The sequence below is a fragment of the Pagrus pagrus genome, assembly GCF_965226575.1.
Source record: "Pagrus pagrus genome assembly, chromosome: 1".
NCBI classification, from domain to species: Eukaryota; Metazoa; Chordata; class Actinopteri; order Spariformes; family Sparidae; genus Pagrus; species Pagrus pagrus.
The window spans coordinates 19,416,777-19,442,525 of record NC_140185.1 but is presented as its reverse complement, the minus strand read 5'-3'; the positions used below and the strand labels follow the sequence as shown (position 1 = coordinate 19,442,525).

At 39.5% G+C, this 25,749-nt stretch overlaps 1 protein-coding gene across 6 annotated transcripts in view; it reads left to right on the top strand.

The window, feature by feature from the left end:
• The window catches only part of gpc6a (glypican 6a), a 252,858-nt gene that overhangs the window by 106,011 nt on the left and 121,098 nt on the right, over nucleotides 1-25,749 (top strand). For all 6 annotated transcript variants that reach the window (XM_084351451.1, XM_084351450.1, XM_084351453.1 and 3 more), the window contains one exon: nucleotides 20,278-20,436. In XM_084351451.1, the coding sequence (XP_084207577.1) occupies nucleotides 20,328-20,436 (109 nt within the window). In that variant the 5' untranslated portion in view covers nucleotides 20,278-20,327. The remainder of the gene's footprint in view (nucleotides 1-20,277; nucleotides 20,437-25,749) is intronic.

Here is a 25,749-nt window from a genome sequence, read left to right as displayed (position 1 = left end):
GGTTTTGCAATTGAGATGAAATGCTTCTTTAGCTGCTGCCAAAAATTCAGTTTGCTTGAAAAATGTTTGCACTATTTTATCACAGTCGCTTTTAATACTGTAGCTCTGTATAACTAGATGGTTATGGTTCTGCATATTGTATTTTTTTTTTATAAAATTGGCTTGCAATGAAGCATACTGGACGTACGACTTGAAAAGTGGTACAGAATGACCGTATTCATCTGGAACTGGAAAAGTACAGCGGGGGAGAACCAACAGATCATTTAAATCACCTTTCCTCAGAGCTGCCACGAGAGCAGAGCAGTCTTCCACGAAAAGATATCTAGGCTCACACCGCTGACTTGAATGGGGCCACATAGTGCATCTCCAGGGAGCCTCACCATCATGACAAATGTGACAAGCTCATATAACCTTAATGCCAGGAGAGGACCAGTCTGAAGTCCTATCATTGTGAGAATGGTGATGAGGCCTGAGAAAGAATATCTTCGGCCTTCATAGTTTCATTAATTCAAGGCCTGTTAGAAAGGCTCTTCAAACATTTTGGGAAGGCTTGTTGAGATAGATGGGCTGACAAACTTATGTCCGGTGTTTACATCTTTTGGACCCTTGAATTTTTCACGTGTCAAATGAAACATCTGCCATTGTGATGCTTCCTGGCGCATCCTTGTTCTTTGGCTCCTGGAGGGTGCTAGAATCTGAAAAGAAGCCAGCCTCATCTCCTGCTCCCAGAACCCCGCTGTTTCCTGTCCCCTGTGTAAGCTGCCGGTAAATGAGTGGGCTGGTCATCTCACACCCTGGGGCTCTACCTCGGGCTCTTCAGACCACCAGCTGTTGTGTTTAGGACTGAGTCATGCACCAGTTAGCATGATGAATTCAGAGCACAAGTGCGAGGCTTTAACCTCACCGTATGTCTCCTCCTCCTCTCTCCTGGCCTCTGATATGAAGCAAGTGTGATGAGCTGAGACCAAATACAGTGGTGCAATAGTTTTACCAAACAGATTGAATTGCTCAACCATTCGCCACTGATTAATCACAATCAAGAATTCAATTGATTAGATTGCATGTTCACAGTTAGCGTGAAAGAAATTGTGAGTCCCAGACATTTGTTCCTTACTCGCGAGAGTTTTCGGCTGCTGGACATTTCCCCAATTTCCATACAGTTGGTATAACTAGTGATCACAGACTGTCATGCAAGCTTAATTATTTTCATAAACACTGGGAGTTTCTTCTATTTTCAGTGTGCAGCTTTAGACCACAAGACTGCTTGAATCACTAACAGGATGCAGTGGTATTGAGTGGGGTTAAAGTAATTTTACGCTTCATTATCCCTTTAAAAGTATTTAGTTACAGGCAACATAAAGTAGATGACTTATGAAATTATTCAGCATTTTGCTTTTTTTGCTGTAATTATTGTGCGGATTCTAGTTTTTTTTTAATTGCTAAACAAAACTTGATCCATCAAATGTGTGTTTTATCATGATTGATGATTTCCCCAGTCGGCAGAATGAATGTTTGAGTCTTACGTTTCTGCAAACCACAGATATGTTGAACCTTTAGATTTCTTTATGTTGCAACTTTACATTACTTTAGGTTCAGATGTATGTTTTATGTTGTGACAGTGCTGTGCTTATGATCTGGTTAGGTTCAGGCACAAAACTCATTTGGTTAGGGTTAGGAAAAGATCATGTTTTGGCTTAAAATATCAGTTTTTTGTTGCCACTAACACGGCTGGAAATTGTCCTGAGGCCTCCTGAAAAATATTAAGTGGCATCTCACTTTGAAATGGTGAAACACTGTGGTCCCTCGTCAGTTATTCATTGGTTTCACATGAACAACTGTTAAAACACAGTCTCAAACTGTGGTCACTATTCCAGCCAACCACCATCCCTCTGCCTCACAATATGACAGTCAGGTCAATAACATGTAATGTGAATGTGATGTACTGTAACAAGCATTGTAGAAATGTTGTCCACTAGTTTCTCAGACAAATAATAAGCATAAAATTCTACAATGGGTCACCAAATATACAAATATACTTGGCCAGTAGTTAATATACCTGGGTGACCCGCCCAAGTAAAGTCTGTGTGGGAAACACCGAGTTGTTTGCAGGAATGTTAACTGCCAACATTTTGTCCTGGTGACTGGGCTGGCCAGACCATGTACTTGATTAAACTTGTAATACTGTTAAAGGTTGTACATGGTTCAATTTATATGGCTGGCAGTTAATCTGCCAACATATAAAAGCTAAGTCGACAGGAGAGGTCACAACTTTTGTCAATGTCAGAGTCAGAGTGCGAGGCTGTGTATTTCCTGGAAGCATTATGTGCCGGTGCTGATCTGTACATACTGAAACATCAGTTTTAAAGATTTCTGTGCTAACTTTTTCCTAGCACATAGTTTTCGGATGACAGTTGCAGGACAGTTAAAGATATTGCTTAATGTAATGACATGTTGGAGGTTTGAGTTCCTTCATCAGCTCACTGTGGCTATTCCTCCCAGCTCGATTATCCAAACTGATTCACCACATTTTTATTCAGAGGATTCAAAGTGAACATACTTTGACACTTCCTTGGCCATGCAGAAACACTCAAATTCTGAAATGAATCTTGAGTGTGTTGATAGAATATGAGGGCATTCATTTTTTATTTTTCTTCTTGACACCAGAATTTTGAAGGCTCCAATCCTTTTATTCGTATAAGGTTGAGTAAGGCACTAAGAGTCTTGTATTTCCATCTCATCTATTTTATGTCTTCCAGAAAGGCATTGGCATTATGAATTCTGTTTGATCAGTTTGACCATTCACAGTAGGAGGGGGAGCAGGGTCAGCAATTTCAGCATTATGTATTATATTTAATACGCGGTTCATAGATATATATTTTTTTTATGTTTGTTCAATGTATGATTTTAATATCTCTCTTTCCTCATTTTTTACTGAAGCTCTTATAAAGAAAATGCATGTTAAATTAAATTGAATACTTCAGAAGGAAGTAAAAAACAGAATTCCTCGTACAGTGAAATAATCATGAATCAAACTCCGGAATAAGATACCACATGCTTCAGTCAAGCTGGTTCAGTTTTCACAAAATATTGATTTTTTTTCCCCCTCTGAGTCTGACAGTTTGATATGACTGGGACCCCATATCTTTTAAACAAGGTAAAAAGAGAGCAAAAACAAGTCCTAACCAGCTGGGGATTCTTGTAATTCAAAAACGCCTCATGAGCCTGTGTGTAGCACCTCTTCCCATGGGTGTGATTTGGAAATTCATATGCTATTATTCTCTTATTTCCACATACAGGGTTCACTCCAGACTCTGGCTCAAATTCTGTTTGGAAAATTGGTCACAGGCATTACCCATGACAGAGGCATGAAGCTATACAGTGTATTGGTGCTGTGCTTTAATAGACTGCATGCATGAGTGGAGCCAGTAGCCATGAGCTCCACTGAAGTGCTTGGCGTGTACGATGACTTACCTTTGACATTTACCACGGAAGTCTCCAACCCAGTAGCACGCATTTTAGCTTCAGACACAAGGTGTAAAGTCAAGGAAGTGCAGAAATGCTCAGTAAAGCGTTAATGCATATGAAATTGAGTTAAAATTAGCGAAGGTGCAGAATTAAGGTGTCAGATGGGTGGAAAGTGTTTAAAGCTCCAACCTGTAAAAGGAGTGGGTGCAGCAGGTGTTGTGCTTATCAGATTTCAAAGAGATTTTGAAGTTGCCTGACTGCAATTAATTGAAAACCTGCTTGGGATCTGATTTAGACTGAGAAATGTGGCTCAAAGTGACTTTTTTGGTAAATGCTCTGTATAAAGATACAGTTTGTCTTCACAGTGGATTTGATATGTTTGTTCACAATCAGAAGCTGTTTTATGTTTAACAACATTGCTGAACAGTTTGACTGGGTTTGTCTTAGAACTTAAAGGTTAATTACGCATTCATGTCATATTGGAGTAATGATCAGTTTTTGACTTGTGAATAGCAGTCATGTCAATATCCAAGTTGTGACTGAGATGCAGATTTTTTTCTGAAATCTCTACTATATCAGACTTTGCACTTACTAATAGGAAAGTGGCAGAAAACTACTGACTGATCCAATCTAATATTCCCACCCTGACGTAATTCACTCATCTGATACAAGTGATCTAATGTCGACGATATTGTCTTAGACCTTGCACTGCTAATGATAAACATCTTAGGAACTCTGCAGGTGAGAGACTTACTTTTTTGCACGGAAGCTAACAGTGGCATCCAAACGAGGGTTCGTATTTGTAATGCAGTCCTTGAACCACAGTGTCTTTTTGGAGACTTTGTAAAATAAATCCGCAGTGAAAACTCTGATGAGTCCAATGATAAATTCAACACTGAAAACGTTATCAGCACGGTAATATTCAAACAGTAACTTAAACCTCACAATCCTGTTAGCATGCACTAACTGGGACATCTTTGAGGAAGACTTGAATAACAGGATCAATGTTAATACTTACTACATTAATGTCTGCATATATACGACAATACCAAATTTGAAACCAACCAAATTGATCAAGTGTTATGTTGTCATTGCAAAATGTTTTGGACTCTCATATCACCAACACTTCAGAATAGGGATACACATTTTAAGCAATTTCTTTAATCGATAGTTGGCTGCCCGAACAATTGATTGTTGGTTATTCATTAATAATTTATGAAATACACGTATGCCAGGATTAGGAGTAAAAAATAGCAGATAAAGTAAACACAGAGTTACTTGAATAATAGACAAAATAATGACTTCATTTTAATTGCAGAGTTCCCATTTGTCGCTATTTAACAACTGGCCCAACAAAATCCCACCTATACTGAGGCTGCTCAACGGCTACAATGTAATTACATCAGTTTATACTGAATGTCTTTCTGTATTTTGTAATTTTGAACAAGATATTTTTGGATGTATTTGTGCAAATGTCTGATTGTTGGTTAATACATTTTTAATCGGTTAAATTCTTTGCGGCCATTAATCGCTTAATGATTAATGATTATCATCCCTACTGCAGAAGACTTCTGCTGAATTCCCTGCAATGGTGACGTCTACTATGTGAATGTCAATAGCATGGTATTCTGGCCAATTAGAATAAGCTTTTCTTTTCACACATCTTTGAATCATGGTCTGAGGTTCATGCCTATTATTTGAGATATTGCCTTTTCATATTTCCGTATCCTCAATAGTGGCTCCTCATTTAGCCAAACTGGATTTTTTACTACAGAACCTGGCTAGTGCAATTCTGTCATAGTGCGAAATGGGATGCCTCCAGCCCTCCTCATCTTTGGGGAAATTCAGCCGAAGTTGTTTGAAAGAAAATAGAGAAAAAATGAAAAAAACAACAGTCTTTGCCCTTTGGGAATTCAACACAAACAAAACACCTGCCCTCTGTAACAACGTGTTGGCACACAGTAAAAAATAGCTCTGCCATTTAAGACATAATGTGAATACGATTAACACTTAAGAATAAATCTTCTTAATATCTACCTGCCATGCTGTCAGTTTACACTGATGGAAACCAGAGTTGTAAACAAAACAGTCTGCACATTGTCTTTTACATGCAAAGTGTGTTTATTCACAGCTATACTGCTGTCATGTTTCAAGCACACAGGCTGTTCATCAGACTGAAAGGGGGGCAGAGTTGACTTCCGAATGGCAGGTGTGACATAAAATTATGAACTTGAAGCATTAAGTCTCACCTCGCTACTTCACACTCACACTGTGAACAATATATTTATCTATCCATTACTGTCGCTCAATTTTCCAACTCCGGAAGTTATCGGAAAGTTAGAAAATCTTTTAGCCGTCTCCAAGTGTGGTAACATATGGTTGGAGCGATTGTGGGAATTATCTGTGTCATCTTCTTTGGACATATTCAATTTGGGTCTCAGGCCCCAGTGGAAATAGTTGAAAGTGGGTGATTTGGGTGATGGAGAGGAGATCCAGATGGCAGAGCAGCGCCAAGATCAATCGAGCTTGATGCATTTTTCCCACTTCAACATGCAGACAGATGTGATTTAACACAGTAATTGGGTTTGCTTCAAGTTGGTGGATTTCTGTTGACAAGTAATAACACCTTAGAGAAACAAGTGCATACTTGCTTGTAAAAACCCCAGAGCATAAATTATTTCATTTCGCCCTAACAATTAATCTTCTTGTTCAAGATTTTGACTGAATATTACCCACAGGAGTATTGAGTGTGGTTTCATTAAGAATACATCACATGTTGTTGAGAATCCTTATGTCAGATTGAAGTGATGATTTCAAGTACTGATCATTTTCATTATCGATTAATCTGGGAATTATTTCCACTATTACGACAGAAATACACGGGGTATGGACATGATGCATCTCATAGGCAGGACAGAGGGGGTTTTGTAGTCCATATTTGTAGTGTGTGACTTCACTGTGAGCATATTGAGTGAAGTGACAATGCAGTTGGTTATTCAAGGTCTGGAAGCAAAGGCGATATTAACTGGTGCTGATTCATCGATTAGTTTAAACAACAGGATGATGGATACACAATTATTTGATTGATTAATTTTAATGTGCAGAGTTTAAAACACCAACAAGTTTGCATTGCTTCTGGTACAATGGGGTATTTATTCGAATAATTCTTAGAACAGATTGTTGATTTTTTACTGCACTGTTACATTTATACAGTCATCTTTTTTACTGGTCAGTGTTTTTAATTTTTCCACTAATATTTTCGACTAGAATGGAAGTAAAAAAAGTATAAAAAGTGAAGTGCTAGTAAAATCATCTGCCAGTCAGTAGCCTACTTTTTTTCATTGCACTTTAAATAAGGAAGATGTCCCAATACATCCAGAATGCCTTTACTTGCAGGAATCTTTCATAATACTGATTTTTAAAAGGTAACCTCTAAACACAGCGTATCATCTAGAGTGTTAAACCAACAACAGCAGCGGCTGTTTTTTCCATATTTTGCTCAATGCTATTTTTCCTTTCCAAGTAACATTACAGGGAATTCATACAGTCTTTCGTCATTCAACAACTTTCAATTCAATTGGCGAGTGTGATTGAGCTCCCCTTCTGCCCTCTAATCTAGTCTGTGTCAGCTGAATAAAGGGCTCTTTTAAATGTACCGCAGCCTGAATAAAGAAAGGACAGTCATGGTCCAGATGTGTGAGGGTGCTAAGCTGTACCCGAGTCAATAGATCTCAAAGATAGACGTGTCAACCTTTCACAGGGAGCCGAGGCTCAGCCAGCCTTTTAGCTTTTACTGTCCAGTGGGCTGAACTTGGCTGAACCATGTAGTCCAAAGAGAGAAGAGGGTGAAAAAGACAAAGAGCAGCACTGTCATTTAGAGAAGTTTCTGATTTTGACCCTCCTTTCCTAGTCAGATAAGTTCAGTTCTGGTCTTTACTGGTCATTTTTTGCCACTTTTCAATGGCTTAAATGACCTTTACCTCACAGAGAGTGCTGCTCTCTCATGCAGAATCTTCTATGTCTGCATTGCGATGCATCTTATAATCAAGAAATTTCCACACCTCTAATCCTTAGTGTAGGAACTGGATGGCAGTATACCTGCAGGTATGTAAATCTGTATAGTAAAGCAATGCTGAAAGCTAGGAACTGAGTCACAAATAAACTGAAGTATAGATATCGTTCAAGTAAACTCAATTGTTGGAATTGAAATGTCAAGAGTGTGGAGCTGCTTCTGCAGGCCTGAGCCCTCATTTGAAGGCAATGAGTCCCTGAGCACATTGGTGCTCTGTGGCAGCCGGACTATAAGAGCAGAGAGGAGGCAATATTCCAGAGGCAGTTCTGAATGAGGCTGCAGCTGGACTGTGGTGGTAGATCAATGATAATAAATGTGATTCATTCAAGTTGGTGCCTCCCTGATATTGAGCTTGGCTCTGCTGTGGTGTGAAAACCCACTAAACAGGCAGCAGACTCAGATACTGTGGAAACAGATACAAACAAATCACGATTTCAATCAACATGTAGGTGACCTATTTAATAGCTACCTAATACACAAAAATTGGCTCTTTGAGGCTCTTTTTAGCAAACTGTTATCAGGGGAACACACTTGGAATCAACTCACCAGCTCATGAGTACAATAGATGCTGCTCCACTCTGCAGAAATTAATTACATTTACTGCATCACTTCACCTTTTTATGAATTTTCAGCATGGGTGAATAATACATTTTTCTCTCTTGACTTCATGATCTGTTGGCTTTTTTTTGGCATGAAGCTCTGGCGAGAATGTCCTCACTTTATAAATGCTGGCAAGAGTGGTCAAGGGATGTAACAGATGGCATGGTCCATATGCAGTTTGCCCTTTGGCCAGGTAGACTAATGAATCCTTTTGGGAGTTAATCACACTGTCTGGCATCAGACCCTCCATGGGCATTCAACCCACTCTTTTCCCCACAGCTGCCCTGAAATATTCTGGAGCTTTCACATTTCCCTGCAACATATGTTTAGAGTTATGGGGATAGAATTGGAAATAGTCTCTTTTGCATTTTAAATCTCCGAAGCAGAAGATTATGAAGTTGTCAAACTACAGTATGTTTCTTTCCATAACAGACCTGATCAGCTATACTTGTGTTTTTCGACTGGAACTTTACCTGTCCATTTTCTTTTGATCTTGCTGCTTTATAACATTAAAGGTGATATGTTTCCTTATATCTCACAGTGTATTTCTTATGTAAAAGAATCCTGCGGCTCATTTATGTTTTGCACACTCAAGCGCAGCCATCATTAGTGCAGTGGCACAGTGGAACCGATCACATTTAGGGTCGGGGTTACACTCGATTAGAACTAGTTCGCACAACGAGTTATTCAGCCATGTTGTAAATCGTGAGTGTTGTCCTGAACGGCCGCACTCAAATAGCCATTATAGAGAAGGGGAGACGCGATATCTTTTAAATGTTGGGTGCACGTTTTAAATCTCTCCTGAAAGGTATTCATAGTGTAACATAGGGTTTCTGAAGCTATTCAACCATCTGACGAGCAGTTTTGGTGGAAGCAGAGATGTTTGGGAAACAAAACTGTTAATGCCCCCCGTCTGTCAGGATGTTAACGTGCAATGTGGAGTACACCCAGCAGTAATTGGATGCTGTCTTATGATTGAAATTGTCAAACTTCATGATTTCCTGCTCTGAAGAGATGCATCATTTAATGAAAATGATACTGTAGGAAAGGACCAAGCAGGAGATATGTGCATGTGGTGGCTGGTCACTATCAGCTCAGCGTAGGCAGATCACTGGTATATATTGGCCCCTGGTCGGTCCTTTGTTGGCATGCCGCTCAGAATGCAGTCGAAACATGAGGATTTAATGGGGATTTATGAATGTAGAATTGATTTCATGGAGCAAAGGCTTGTGGCTGTTGGAGAAGCTCATAACGGCACAGCCCAGAAGATTCCATCCTTTCATGTTAACAAAACTGGACCCAATTTTTGAAGGTTTTGGAAATTATCACCTTCATTGTAACAGAATTTGATGACGGTATTCTTAATGTATTTCAACATATTTCTGGACAGAGTTTTTGCACATAAAAAAGCAAAGTCATATCATTAAGAATGCTGGTTAAAAGGTTACATGGATTTATTTATATTTATGAACCCTCTTGTCACAAAGATGAACACCTGAGAACTATGACCATCATTGCCAACCTCATATTGGACAATAGCTGTTCATGTTCATGTTTCATGTTTCATTAACACGAGACAGATTTAGGGATTTTTGGAAAATCAGACAATCATCATTAAATACTTGCTCTGCTTTTTCATTCCTGAACCTATGATGGTTGTTGTTTTGCTGAAATAAACCATAAATTCATATTTGGTTATGGACACGATCATCTTTGATGTTATTTTTTTCCCATTGTATGTAGTGGCCCCATAGGACATTTCTCAACTTTTTGGAGAAAGTTCAAGCTGAGCGGTGACAAAGAAGCGTAGTGCCGCAGTATGGCGAGCGAGATAGGTTTACACCCTTTATTTCTTATTTTGATTATTGCATTAAGTTTCCCTTAACTTGATCTACCATGTTGGTGCAGAAGCCTTAGGACCTCCTTAACTTCAGCTTTGAAGCCTTATCCTCAGCTTTCCCTTTGAAGCCTTATCACAAGTTGGCAAAGTGACTGAGACCAATCGGAGGTCGGCTTGCCGCTCTGTGACTATTGAGGTCTCACACCTTGTAGCAAAAGAAACACAATATGCAGACCCTCCTGCTGGCAGCCATGTAGCGAATGACCAAGCACAAGAATTATTGAGCAAACACAACTTGGTGTTGCCATGTGTACAGCCGTCCACTTTCTACTTCAGTGTAACATTGAAAGTATCTTTGCTTTGAATTGAGCCCTTTTGAGTCCTTAAAAAGAAAAAAAATATTTTTATTCAATGTCACCCCATTGTTGTTGTTATTTGTTGCCTCTGCTTTCTTTCTTTCTTCTCTCTATAGTAGACGCAGAAAAACATTTCACTATTATGGCCCAACTTTGGTAAACATGCCAGCATGATATTCAGTCCTCCAGACCCCTGCTATTTTGCAATACATAATAATGCATGAGATTTTTTTTTTTTTAGCACAACATTTTTCTCAGTAAAACAAAACACTTCTGCCTCGAGTATATTCCTCTGAACTTTATTATTTCGACTAACATTCTCTTGTGTTACTGTGGGAAAAAGAGGAAAATATGCAGTTTCTTGTTAATCCTTCTGTGAAAGATGAAACATAAAAGTCATAAATGCTGAGTTAATATATCTTGTTCACCAACCCAGTAGATCGTCAGATTTAGTTTAATGGATGTAAACCTAAAATTTTAATGAGGCGTTATATTTAGTCAAATTCATCTAGTCTACCTAACTTTTTAAAAAAATCATTAACTAGTAATTATTTTAGGACATTCCTTTACGTTTAGCTTTTACCAATTAGGTTGTTTTAGTGATTGCGCATGTGCTCTTACAAGTCAAAATGGAGGCATTTTTTGTCATGATTTTTCTTTAAATAACAGGGATGATGAGTTCATTTTTAACCTTTACAGTCCCTTGCTGCAGTTGTTTCCTGCCATGGTGTTTGAGACCCCAAGGCTCCACCAATGAAGTGCTTCGGTTTAGGTTCATATTATAAACGGTAAAGGTTTGGATTAAAGCCATCGTTGTAGTCACAGTGTTTCAGTCCTAGTAAAGCAGGAAGCTGCTTGTTGAAGGATTTTGCTGTGATCAGACATTAACAGCTGAAACAGATAAACCTTTGAAGAGCTTTTATGGACTCAGCACATCATCTTACCTACAGCATTTTCTAGCCACCTAGATACGCCTGATTTTTTAATCAAGATCCATGCATTATACCCTGAGAAATTAACAAAAATGTTAAAACGGCCTATCTCACAATGTTGAAGAAAGTGAGAAAGAATTCCTGGATCTATGCCTTTATCTGGATCTGCACCAAAAGGTAACGGGGTGTATTCTGGGCCGAGACCCATCCTCCATCCAAGTTTAGTGGAAATCCGTTCTGTAGTTTTTGTGTGATCCTGCTGACAAACAAAACAACCCATCAACTAACCAACAAACAAACGGACATGGGTGAAAACATAATGAAAGACTCTACAAAACAGTACACACTAGTACAAGCAGAATACGTTGGAAGAAGAATCTGCCTTCAGAGTATCTGAGGCAACTCAAATGTGCTGCATGTCACCAGGGCATCTGCTGCAGTTGTTGAGCTTTAACATTACATGGCTGCCTAACAAACTGTAGGCTCTGCTGCCAATTTTAATGAAGCACTATTAGAGTGAAAGGATAAAAAAAACGTACCATCCTTTACATGATTGCCGCATATGAAACCTCAAAGAAGCGGAGTGCATGCTTCTTTAACATCAAGGGATATGAAGCCAAAGGGAACTGAGGCCAAATACATGGCAACTGTGGAATAAAGCACATCATCTGATGTGTAAATTCTTCTTTATTCTCTGCGTGATCGTTCCTTCAGGTCCATCCACTGATTCCCAATGACCTATATATTTCTGACTTTGTATTATTGAGCAAATCAGAATGTCTGGTTGCTTAAACAAACATGTGACACACAATAATCCTCAAGTGACATTTTTAGTGTTTCAGAGAACACTGAATTCTTTGAAAGCAGCTGTGTCTGTATGGCTGATTTGCACGTGTCAAATGGGCATTGTCTTGCCATCTCCTTCTCAAGCCACACAACAGCATCCAGCCGGCCCGTGTGAGCATGCTCTGAGACTGTAGTCAGCAATTTCGCCTAATTACAATGCTACGCTTCAATCATGTTGTGCGCCTCATGAAGATAGTGATCCAGAGGAGCCAAACACATCCGCGCATCAAAGAAACGGAACAAAACAGCTAATGTGTGATTGCATTTGTAAGCTGAACAATATTTCTTATGCCTCACTTGCTATTTGATTAGGAAACATTTGGGCTAACGCCAGCCAGAACATTTCACTGTAAAATCTCCAAAGTAGATTAGCATTTGTCCTTAATTATCTTGCCGTCTGTGATTACATACATTTAGATCTCTGATCAGCTTGTTCTGAAAGGGAAAGCTGTGCAGCAGTGCCTTCTGACATCTGTGCTGGAGGCAGCTGCAAGGACAGGGTGGTGCATTAGCGAGCTTTACTGGGTTAAACATGTGAGCGAGGACCTTTATCCACACTTTACTCACAGTGATTCCATCGCTGTTTGCTCATAAGTAAATAATGTTTTATGTATGTGTGTATGCCGGTCTGTCTTCGCGTGTGCTGATCCATGAATTTATGATGGAGTATAATGAATCATGAATGTGGGTGGATGTGCCAGACCCAATGCTTAAGATACATCAGTGTTGTTTTACATCTAAATGGATGCAGGCTTCTTTCTACATGAGGAACCTGATGAGACACGTGTATATTCTTTAGCATATTAGCACCTCTGTCAGTGATGTTGTCACTTCAGGATTTCTGTGTCTCTCTGCTACTCACTCAGTAAAAGCAAACCTTACCTTTTCATCCAGCCTGTTGTTCTGTGAAACGTACGATCTGACAGACAGAGCAGATTACCAAATGGATATGACTAGCAAGTATAGGCCCACGCTGTTTTTTTTTTTAATAAATGTGCAAAGTTTCAGCAGCAGTGAGAGAATTGGTTGCAGTACTGATTTGGCAGGCCGTTTTAACAGATGCCGTGGACGTGCTCTGGGACTGTTACCAACTTCCCACTTGCACCTCTTCACCTGCAGCCATCCGTACTGTTAGCAACAAAAACGGTGTTCTGTTTTATTTTAGTTTTTTTTTATCCACCTTGGTGCTCGACCTGCTAACAGCTCTGATTTGTCAAAATCCATTTCTGAGGATGTTGTTTATGTAAGCATCACTGTAACAGCCAAGACTTGTAAATGAATGCAGGCATGTTTAAACTGATCGTTTAGAACCAACTATGATTTTGTATTCTCAGCAACTGGGCTTCCAAGTTGAATATTTCAATAAAAACGTGTATAAAAGTGTTTTTATACTAGCTGTCATGATGGGAAGGAGGGTATCCTTCAAACATCCATTTTATTGTTTTATGTTCTTTCTCATCTTGACCAATAGAAAACACTGCTCCAGAAACACCCTGTCCGTAGTCTCGCCTTTAATTCTGTGACTTTGTGACATCACACTACGTCACTGTGTCACACATTTGCATAATTTATGCCAGGCGGCTGGTTTGGCACATAATATTTGATTCAACACAGCCACACAGTTGTTTGTGGTGCTGGGTTAGGCGTGTGGGAGCTGACCAATCAGAGGAGACTGGATATTCGGGACGGGTTGCCAGTAAGAGAGGCGGGAGATAAAACAGCTTCTCAGACAGAGGGGGAATACAGTGCTGCACTACTGGACAGAGAGAGAACACCAATGTGTTTTTTGAGCATTAAAACATGTAAACCTATTCTAGTTGTAACCCAAAATAAAAATATAGCCTGAAAATGAGCATAATATATTTAAGTTGTGTTACCTTCATGACACACGTAAGCAAGTTTTAATAATTAATACTAAACAGTGACTTTGTGTTTAACCCTTTCATTCATCCTTCCTCTATCTGTAGAATTTGTCCCTTTTTATGTTAAGTCACCTGACTTCCTCCTTTGCTCCCATAATAATTGCTACGACCACCAGAGTCTAAATGTAAATATGGGTCACAACAAGCTACTTGCCCATACGGCCGTTTTTCTGGTAAAGACAGGCTGATGAAGTCATGGTGTATCAGTGTTTTCAGAAATGTATGAATTATGTTCTGCTGAACTGTTCAATAGGTAAATTAATTCTTTTTTTTCATCTTTGATTTAAACAGCTTTATTGGTCTCGATCTTAATTCCTTCAGGCTGTTGAACAGTTATTCATGCACTCACAAAATTAATCAGTTTAATACAGCTTTAGGAATGTATTTTTATATCTCCCCCAAATAGGCGTCCTGGGCTTTATATTGTGTCAACCCTTCTGTCTCCATTTTCGTTGGCAGTGTTGGTATTGAGTCTTACAAGTTTAACTCAGCCTGACAGAGCCTGAGCACAACTGTGATCTTGCAAGCGTGTAGTGTATTGACAGCTTGGTTTCAAATTCCATCTTGGGTGCAATGCAACGAACTAGAACAGGACAGATATGGTCTAGTGAGCCAAAATCCCATCTAGATTTGGGGACGATTATTCCCTAAGTTCACTAAGGAAGGCATTTGTGATTGTTTTGTTCTTAAGAAACGGAGCTCTCAATTGTTAACACGGCGGAAAAATCTGTAGGAGTTTTATGCCTAAAAAAGTTGGATAGTTTTGTTGTGTATTATTTTGGAATCACTGCTATTTATGTTCTGCTCCTAATTTTGGTATCTGTATCATGGAAAGCGACCAGAAAGAAAAGACGAGTGAGAAAGGGAGGGAAGGGACAGCGTGACAAACTCTCAACAGTTACAATGTCTTAAACATGCGGCTCACACTCCTGCCTGCTGCTCAGAACCCTGTTTTTATTCAGGTTTATGTAACAGCAGCGTTTTCAAAGTGGTGAAAGTAGCCGAATATGTCAAATTATGTGTTCGTACAAAAACAAGAGTGAGTGATGAAAAGAGTGATGCACACCCCATGAAAGCTAAAAGCACCAGGATTTCCTTTCAGCTGTCATTTGCACTTAAGGACAGTCCTGCCTCATATTGATTTTTTTTCTTGTTGCCATCCTTTAGTGGCCAACAGTGGTATTCCACCTACTTTGACAAGTTAAGTCAATTTATTGCATCAGTCGAAACTTCAAACTGAGATGGACTTACTTCAGAGTCGCAGGGCTTCCTGATGCAGGGAGAAAATGCCACGTGTTTTAAGTTATCCATCATTATGACAATAAACCATATACTTTTGTGCCAAACTCTTTCAAACGGTGCAATTTTAGATCCTGGGAAACATGGCCTACAACGCTGAAATTAGGTGTTTTCTTTGACATTTGCCAACCAGCTGATGCATGCCAGTTCAAACTGACCCCACGTCACCCTTAATAATCCCTCGACTCCTCCGTGTAAACATCCAGCTCCAACAACAAAAAGAGTTGGACAAAAAGAGATTGCACTACACTGACACTTTAATGATACTGTGTTTCGGTGAATGAGAGGTCAATTGTAAGCAAAACTGATACAACATAAACATGAAATATGCCTGGAAAGACAAACAGCAGAAAGAAAACATGAATTGAAATGATGAAAAAACAAGGTAATTACGGAATACCAGTATGCTACACTTTACCACAAGCTCTGAAGGCATGTGTTAAACTGATCACAGCTTGGAATAAAGATTATCACACTGTGTTGCACCTCCACGTAGTGGAAATGATATGTGACAGTTGGGGAATGCTGTTGCATTGCTAAGTGATTACCACATTGTCGTTTAGCAGAGGAACAAAAGAGCCTTAAAGAAGGACCAAATGGAAATCGACTGTTGCATTCCGGCTTATTTTGTTGTTCCACAGAGTTTGTTCTCTGTGGCCAGGAGACTTGTGCATTACTCTGGAGACAATGGGTTTGTGTTGAACTGTTGATGGTGCACCTCATTACTGTAGCTGGGTGCGTCTCTAAGGACTGATTAAGGATTAAGCACATTTGAGAGTGCCAGCATGTATACATACTGCAACCTCCTTGTTTCATTATCCATGCACAGCTCCTCTGTCTATAGCTTACTGTATATGCATGCAGAATACCGGTGTGCCTGCCAGTGCTTGCATTTTAAAGCAGGATGTTTTTTTTTTAAGCTCCACAATCTGAGCCTATTCTGCACCAATCCGCCACTGGTGCACCGTCAGCTCATTTAATCCTCCTTTTTCTCACATTATAATAGGTAGAATTGAGAAAAAAGAAAACCCACGAAACTCGAATCTTTCATGCGACTGCCGGCCAGACTCTTTTATATAAAGAAATCTCTGATAATGATGTCTGATGCTCTCAGACGTAGAGACGCAGAGGAAAGATAATAAGGCAAGTGTGCAGAAAATGTGGCTCCCGTAAAACTGCTATATTTGTACGTATCAGTAACGAGGCAACGACTGGTTATTATTGTCCAAAGAATTTGCACATCTGCTGCCTGCCTGAGCAACAACTTTCCCGGTTCCTTGCTGCCCAGGAAGGCAAACAGTTGAAAGTACACATTATGACCAGTGTTTTCACAGTAACCACAAGCTTAATCTTTTGTTTGTTTTATTGTTTGTTTGTTATTCATGGATCTCATCCTCTCACTGACAAGTGGTCCATGATTGAGCTCTCAAGTCCATCTCCTGCTGCTGAGTTTTGAGCTCATAGATAACACTTTTCACTCAAGTGATTTTGGGAAAAACTTTTTAGAAATTGGCTTGTAAATGGGCATATTTTGGCATATATTTCTCTGATTTTGATAAATTCTGGAAGCCTACTTACTGTTGTTTTTTGGTTTTTTTTATATCTCTGGCAGTCTGGAAGTCTGTTGATAGTGCAACATCTGTTGCATGTAGTTGTATATCAAATTTAGAATTCATTATGTGCAATGAATGCACCAAAAGCCATTATAGCCATTAACAAATGTGTAAAGTTGTATGCTGCTTTGTTGTATTTACAATTTGTCTTCAAAATGGTTCATTTTGGGGCCAACCTTTTACAGGTGCGTTGAAAAACACATAATTAGCTATGTTTTGTTTTATTACTTCTTTGGCTAACATCATCTTATGTTGTGAAGAAAACTTATATGTGCAAATGTTTGTTTACCAGCAGCGACAGCGTCAGCAGGCAATGTTTTTTACCTTGAGTTTGTGTGTGTCATCATGGTTAAATAGTCTTGGAAACAGCTGTTGTAGAAGGAACTACTGCAGAAGCAATTTTGAGTACTTTGGTGTTCATATATCTGTCCGTCTGTCTGTCTGTGGACAGATTTTGTCAGTACGACTGAGTCACAACACTTCACATGTGTTAAATTAAGATCAAAATGAAGGCTGAAAGACTTTGAAAATGGCTGTGGTCCAAGCAAGGAAGCCAAAATGAAGGGTGTGTGGCCCCTTTACACTTTATGCCCCTGGCCCTCATTAGTTTTGATGCAGTCATGAAACTTCACAGGTGTGTAGTTGAGGTCAAAATGAAGGTCCAGTTCGAAGATGGGTGTGGTCTGACCCATGAGCATTGAGCACCCACGTAATAATGTACTGAGTGATAATGGAATCGTGATGTTTAATCAGCACAAAATACCACAGAAAATAAAACCTCTTGAGCCAGTGTTTAGTAGAAACACCATAGGCAATGATTTAGGCAGTTTGTCACATGCATCCTTGCAGATTTAATCTGCTCAGTGGATGTTGTTGCTCACATCAGATTCTTTGATTTCTTTACACAGATTTGGTCACTCTTGGATTTTTTCACTCTCTTCCTAAAACTGTCCTGGTGTCTGGGTGTAGTTGACTCAACCACAGGTCTACATCACTCTCACTGTTTTTTTTTCTGAAATCTGTCAGTATCTGGCTCAAACCGTCATTTTTCTCTAATCTCCCATGTCTCTAAACAGCATATCTGCCTGGTGATGCAGCCGTCACCGTGCTCTGAGATACAGATTGTGTTAAATGCATGATGGATTAAGCCTGGTTTCTGTCAGATAGTGCTGCGCATTACGACTGTGGAGCTAAATCTTTAATTTCATCTGACTTCAGCATGTTTTTTCCTCACTTCTTAATGCAATTCATGCCCTTTTACACACTTACACTGTTTATACACCAATGATAGTCCACAGGTGTGAGAGTAACCCTTCTGCTTTTAATGAGAGAGGTTTTCAGAAGTGTGAAGTAATTTACTGACTTTTGTTTTTCCAAGGGCAAGGTTCTAGCCAAAGAAGTGTAATTCAACATTTTCTCAATTTCTGAATAATTTCTGCTGCACTCTGGTGAACTCTCTGAATTTAACAAATTATTAAACACCCTCCCCGAGATCCAATACCTCCGTTTCTGAATCATGCAGCCAGTCTTTTGCTCAAGTTTACAGGCTGATATACACACTGTTCTACTCTTCTTTAAGTCCAATCAATTTAATTGTCCTCCTGCGCAACAACTCAAGTTGTAGAGACATCTTAAAGACCGGATCTCAAAGGGATTTTAAAACACTTAACTCAACTTAGATGAATCTTGTTTACGAACACACACACAAGTATTGACCAGAAACATTTCACACTGTTATTTATTTATTTATTTATTTTTTGGAAACATTCTGAATTGAAGCTTAAAGGCTCTGTAAAGCATTACTGCCACAAGATGATACACTTGGCATTTTTCACTTTGTTAGAGGTACTTTCTGTCTGAACTCTACCACTCACCCCCTAGTGGTACCTGGCTAAGCAGATAATACTGAATGTATAGGGCGAATTTGAGATCTACATCACCGATCATTCTGCTGCTTCCACAATGGATAGACTTTTGTTTGTAGTTTGCAAAGCATTGAAAAAAAATATTATAAAAAAAATCAGCAGTAGCTGTCTTTTCCAGAAACCGTGTCCCGGTAATTAAGATAATCCACACAATGTGCACTTTTCAATGGGAACTTCTTTTCTGTTAAATTAAGCAGGGCAGGGTCTGTGGATTAACCTGCGTGATAGGGACATTGTTTCCAAAAAGAGAAGCTGTTGCTGTTGAGATGGTTTAATTATATTAAGATGGTAGCTGAAGTCTGATCTCACAACATCAGCAGATAAAGTAAAAAATATCTGATGAGGAAAAGAGAAAAAAGGAGCTCTTAGTTAACTTTTGACTGAGATTGTTGTTTTCATACAAGCAACTGTGCAGCTGTGTTGTCAGAAAATTACCCACACATTACCCCATGTACATATTACTGTTAAGAGCTAAACTCATTGATATCTTTAATATTATTAATGCATCAAATTGGAGTTGCCCCAAGTCATGATCCGAGAAAGCAAATCTCACCCATCTCTGCAGTTCCCCTCATTTCTACATTGCATTTAGCATCTTTCTGTTCTGGTTTTGTGGTTTTGGTTCACAATAATCAATCCTATCTTCAGTGATTTCAGCTACATCAGCAGACAGTTGTTTTAAGCGGAAAAAAAACGTACACCACATGCTCATTAGCAAATAGCACACAGTTAGCTACTAGCTGGTGAACATAGAGGAGCATTTAGCAGTTAAAGAGCTGGATATCTCCCTCAGGAGTTGATGGAAACCAAAAACAGAGCTAAAAGAGAGTGAATATATGACTTGCATGACTAAAACAGAGTCTAGTGGTGCTTGGTTTCCGGTTGATGTGTAAATTAGCATCGCTTGTTAACATGTTTGCTTGTAAGGTGATATTGTGTTAAGGATTTGTTTACAGCTGGCCCCAAGTAGGCAAAACATTAATCAGTGCTGGTTTAGTGGTAATTGTGGCTGATGTTTAGACTACTCCACACAGCTTCAGCACTTTCTAACTGAAATACGGTTTCTGAATGGACTGCCAGCCATCTGATATACGTAATACTGATGTACTGTACACAAGCTCAGTCGTGGATATTGCAGCTCTTTGGACTGTGATATAAAGAAAATCCTGCATGAGGTATAAAATCTGCTGTATCAAAGTTACCCTCTGTTTCACATGATAGCAGGCTACCGACAAATATTATCCTTCCCCATTTGTCACGGTCTGTCCCTCTTTGATAGCTTCAGTGATGAGAGTCCCAAAATCACAGGAGAGTTTTGATCAAAGACTCAGCTCAGCCTTTTGAAAAACTGAATCCTGTGGTACTGATGTGTGTAAAAATGGGGCTCCATGTTTCTGTCTCCCTCAGGTGAGCACCTGCGCGTCTGTCCTCAGGGATACACCTGCTGCACATCCGAGATGGAGGACAAACTCAACCAGCAGAGCAAAGTGGAGTTTGAGAACTTGGTGGAGAGGAGCAGCCACAATATGAGGACGACGTTCGTCGCGAGGCATAAAAAGTTTGATGGTAAGCTAGATGGATTTGTTTTATCTCTTTGACATGCAGAGAATGAAATACATGCAGGTACTTCCACTCCCAGTTAATACATTCCCAACAAGCCATCACTATGACTTAATAGTATGATACTGTATGGGTTAATTAGTTTTCGCATTTTAGACTAAGACATGTCACTTTTTCATACAGTTTGTCTTTCTTCTCCTTTTCTTGGCTCATATGAGATAAAAGTATTTTAAAACATTGCAAGGAAAAGTTGCAGCAGTGTGAACTCGCTCGTCTTGATGATGGCTGTTGGTGTTGTGACTCTGCTAATCATGTCGGCAGTGGCTAGTTTTAGAACATAAGCACACGCAGGGCTACGCCCCAGTTAAGCCCCCTGAACGCAAATCATTATTTTTTATTTTTGAATAGAGACATATTTAAAATGATACAGAGGATGTTGCTTTTACACCATCCACGCACAGTCGGCAGGCATATAGGGTAACCACTTCCTGTTGTGGCTGCACTGTGGATATTATTCTTTTCATTTCTGATGATGTGAAAGACATTTAATGTGTAACATTTCAACCACTGCGCAGCAGGACGCATGTGTACCATCAGCCTACCAGTTACTTTTGTTTGCAACAGAAATATAATCACTGTGATGATTTATTTTTTATTTTTGATGATGTTTGTTTTACAAGCATGTGCACATTAAATGCATTTCACTTCTCGTTGTGGCTGCACATTGGATAGCTTCTAACCTTGTGATAGCCATTTCATCTAATACATTACTACAAATGCACAGTTGTCTGATTAAACACATGGGACAAAAGCACTTTTTGTTGTTGCATTTTGAATGTATTTTGTCTTTATTATTGTGGCAGCACAGGCGCTGTCCAGTGCTGAAGTTGTTTCCCTCAGCATGTGAAAGATGCTGTTGAATATTCCTTCACCAAATTCATTTTAATTTTATTTTTATTGAATATGCTGTGTGTCTGCTTTTATTTATAAACCAAATGCTTCCTGTTTAAACAACTGTGAAGTCAGGGAAATCAATGTATTTCTTAGCACCCAACGATTGGTCAGGTTCTCCCTTGACACTGGCTGAAAGAAATTTTAAGAATGTTTCCTTCAGTTGCCTAAGTTTATAGCAATTAATTGTAGCAGCTAATTCACTATTACTTTGCTCATCCAGCCACGACAAAAGCAAGAAACGCTTACAAGGGATGTACACATGTTGCTATAGAAACGATACACGGCCTTGTAGTCAAAATTGGCGTGAAGTGGAAGGTTTCAACTCATCTTGCCCTGAGATTTGGTCTGAACAAGGCTTAAGGAGCTATCGCATCTGTTGTTCCACACTGACGAACACAGATCGTATGCGTTTCTGATGCTGCTTTTTGCTACTCATCCTAAAGGAGCAGCTCACACACCCACAGAACAAGACAGCACTAATGTGGCACTGAGGTGCCAATTGTTACCAGCATTTCAGTATGCTTGAATGCATACCTGTCTGTAAAGTCAGTGCACTGCACCACTTAAAGGACTTCACATGGGGCACAGTGTTAGATCACGGTGCTATAGTGTCTCCATGCCACTTACACTGTTTTTCTGTTTTCACTGTATTCTCTGGTCTACAGCTCCCTGTCCTCTAATTTTTCAAAATGGAGAGTCTTCCTTCACAGTCTATACCAGATATGACATTAGTAGTGTTTAATAAAAGAACAGCGAATTGCAGTCATGTTGACCCTATGTGTCTGAAAGATCTGTGAGCCTTTTCTCTCAGACTTCTGCGATTCTGCAAAGGTAAAATTGATGTGCGAGTTGGAGAGGGAATGCAGGTCGTTTAATAAAAAAAAAAAAGACGCTAATGAGTCTTGGATCGGACATTTCCTGCGGTCTAAAATCCTTTTTTTTCCCCTGTCCATGTGATATCCATTGTGATACACACTGAGAACTGTGTACCAGTACTGGAAGCTGAAAAAAGAGAGATGCACGTTTCACCTGGCCAAAACTATCAAGAATAGTTTCTTTCAAATGTGTCACTGCTGAGTGTTAAACGATCCATCTGTCAGGCTGGCAGTCAATCGAGGACAGTACCTTCATATCCCTGGGACTGCAGGAGATTTCAATTGTTATTTTAATTGGCAAGATTAGTTTACCGGTATGATTTTCAAACACGGGCTGAAAGCTTGATAAGAGGTTCTTTTAATGCTTGAATAAAGAATCTGAATAATGCAGTTTATCCTTGGATAAATACCTGAATATACATGGTGAGTGTGAAAATGACCAATTTGTTATCAAACAAAGATACGTAATACAGTTGAACATTTTTATAGTTCAAAATGACATCCATGCACTTAAACAGTAAACTTCACAGGGAATTTAATGATTATAAACCCACCTAAGCATCTTTTTCTGCAATATAATCTCTAAAAAGAAGTTCTCAGATGGGAGCATACCGGACAACATATACCCCGATACAGATAATATTGGCCAACCAGTACATCAGTCGGGCTCTACTTTCTATTGTTGTCCAAAAGGAATTAGAAGACTGTAGCTGGACATGATCATCCACTTGCCTCACTGTTACGGATGCAAGATGATTACAGATATCCTGACCAACGCTAAGGGTTGTATTGGGGCAGATCCAGGCATATTTTTATTTACGTGCTACAATAAAGGTGGCCAATCCTATCCTTCCTTTCCTGTCCTCAACTGTGGTTTGTCTCCATCAGGCTGTTGCAGCTCTGCTTCCCTGTACCACAGCCTACAGTACAGCATTTCACTGCATATGTGTGATTGCCTGAGTGTTAAAAAAAGTATTTTGGAAGTTGACAAATACACTGCTTTGCTCTGACACTACAGTGCAAAATATTCAGGTAGCAGCTTCTCATTTGTAGTCAGCGCTTACCTTCATGTTAGTGAGCAACTGATGGCAGGGCAAAAATTAAACCTGTCTATTGTTTGGTTAAAGTGCTCTCAGCAGCCGGTGTCTGTTCTGGACCAAAGATTGTTTGTGTGGGAAGAACCTTAGCACTATAACGCAGCCGTACAGTGGCGAGTGGACAGAGTGTAGTTCCTACAAATCACAGTGAAGGTTTTTTTTGTTATGGTCTGTGGTCACCGGTGAAAAGACATTAAAAACTGGACTGTTTGAAGATGTGTATTAAACTTTCACATTTAGACAATTCAATGGTATTTGCTAGGGGTGTAACAATACATGTATTCGTATTGAATTGTTTCGGTACAGGACGTTCGGTTCGGTACAGGGCTGTGCACGGGTGAGTTTCCACAGCAGAAGTTGCGTGTGTTTATTTTCTGCCTGCAGCTACACGTGCAGCCCGTTTACATCATGGCTAACGCTAGCGCGAAACCAGAGCTTGAAGACCCTCCCTTGTCGCTTAAGTCTCCTGCTTGGGAACACTTCGGCTTCCTGGTTACATATTGCAACGGAGAAAGACGAGTCGGGCACGGCGCAGTTCGGCCGAACAGCTGGAGAAACGAAACCGAAACAATTCCCGTGATAATTACATAATCACACACGACTGCAGTTATACGTGTTATAAACATAACACGAAGTGTTTCCGACTGAAGGATTAGAAGAAGAGCGCGTATTTGTCTCTTTTTTGAGGTTTTTGTGCTTGTATCAACACGGAGTGTTTTATTTTGAAAATCAACTGGATGTATTGTTGTTGTTTCGTGTCTGCTCTTCCTGTCTGCTCTGCGCTAAATTCGGCTGAATTTCTGCGTTGTGCCGCGGCACTTGAAACGGCACCACCCAAGTGTGAATATCACTGCTACAAGAAAAAAAAATGACCTTAGTGCAAACGCAGCTGACTTTGGCAATCAAGCAGCCTCTCCCTGCAACTCAGCCCGTATGAACAACACACCAGTGCAAACCTGGCAGAGGGACTTAAGGAGACAGTGAAAATTATTTATTTAACTTATTACCAGGCAGCACTTTACAACAGTATTCTATTTTTTTAATTTTATTTTCATATTTTGTATAATGTTACAATAAATTGTTGGTTTACAAAAGTTCCGAATAAACAACGAGCAAATTTATGTTTTGCATTTTGTTCCCGCACTGTACCGAAAATGAACCGAACCGTGACCTCAAAACCGAGGTACGTATCGAACCGTGATTTTTGTGTATTGTTACACCCCTAGTATTTGCAATATTGGCTTTCAACTGACACATTTGGATGTGGTGTCTTAGGCTCCAAAATGATGATATGCGCATATTTGACATTGCAGAGGATAAAACACGTCTTTATAGAAATCTTGCAATATCAATTTAAACTGCGGGGCACCGGGAACCATACTGCCAACCTCCTAATTGACGGCCGACCAGCTGAGCCACAACCGATATACTGTATATGGTATACAACTTAAAGCTTGTATTATTTATTTATTTATGACATTTTATATGAAACATTAAATGTGTCCACCAGTGCAATATGACTTTCAAGAAAAACCTCCACACTGATCACTGTCGTCTCTGTTTCAACCTACAAATAAACAAATGATCAAAATGATGACACAAATTGCCTGCGTCACACCTTAGACATTCAGTCTGAACATTACCAGGTTTCTACCAGAAATCAAAGTTGACAAAGGTGACATTCTCCATCTCATTAATTGATTAATATTATCGATATGAGCTTAGAAATGTAATATTTCTCAACAGGGACGGTCGGTATTTGGATCAGGTAGCTCATGTGTGACAAATTAAGGCAACCACAGCTGTTACTGTATAAATTCAACCAACTTTTAGTGAAATATACTGCGTAAGTATTTGGTTGGTTTGTTGAATTTAGGTATCACTGTGGAAAACACAGTATTAATAGTAAGAGTAATTGTTTACTGCTGTGTAACCTATTTTTGTTTATTTTGTTTGGTTTATTTATTTTCTTACTGTTTGCCGCCTAATTATGACAGTGTGACGCTGTCAATTACTGTAATAGGATCCTCATTATACCCCACAGTAGAAGATTACAGGGTGTAGTCTATTTACAGTCGTAGAAGTAAGTTACTTTATAGGTTTTGCTTTGCAAGGCCTCATTAAGGTGGAGTGCCGTTAGTGATAGGTTCACTGGAGAATGTAGAAGATGCTCGAGCACACCATCTTTTGCATTTCTGAAAGAATGTGTGGGAGTTTTTGTTTTGGGAGCTCATCTCAGCCCATATCTTCAAGTTAGAATAGTTATATTTCTGTATATTTTCTTCCTCACTTGAACTAAGCCGGAATGAACGCAGAAAAAAAAGATGTAAAGCGATATAGATTGAGTGTAAAAGTAGAGATGTGACCTTCAGCTGGGCAAGTATGACACAGAG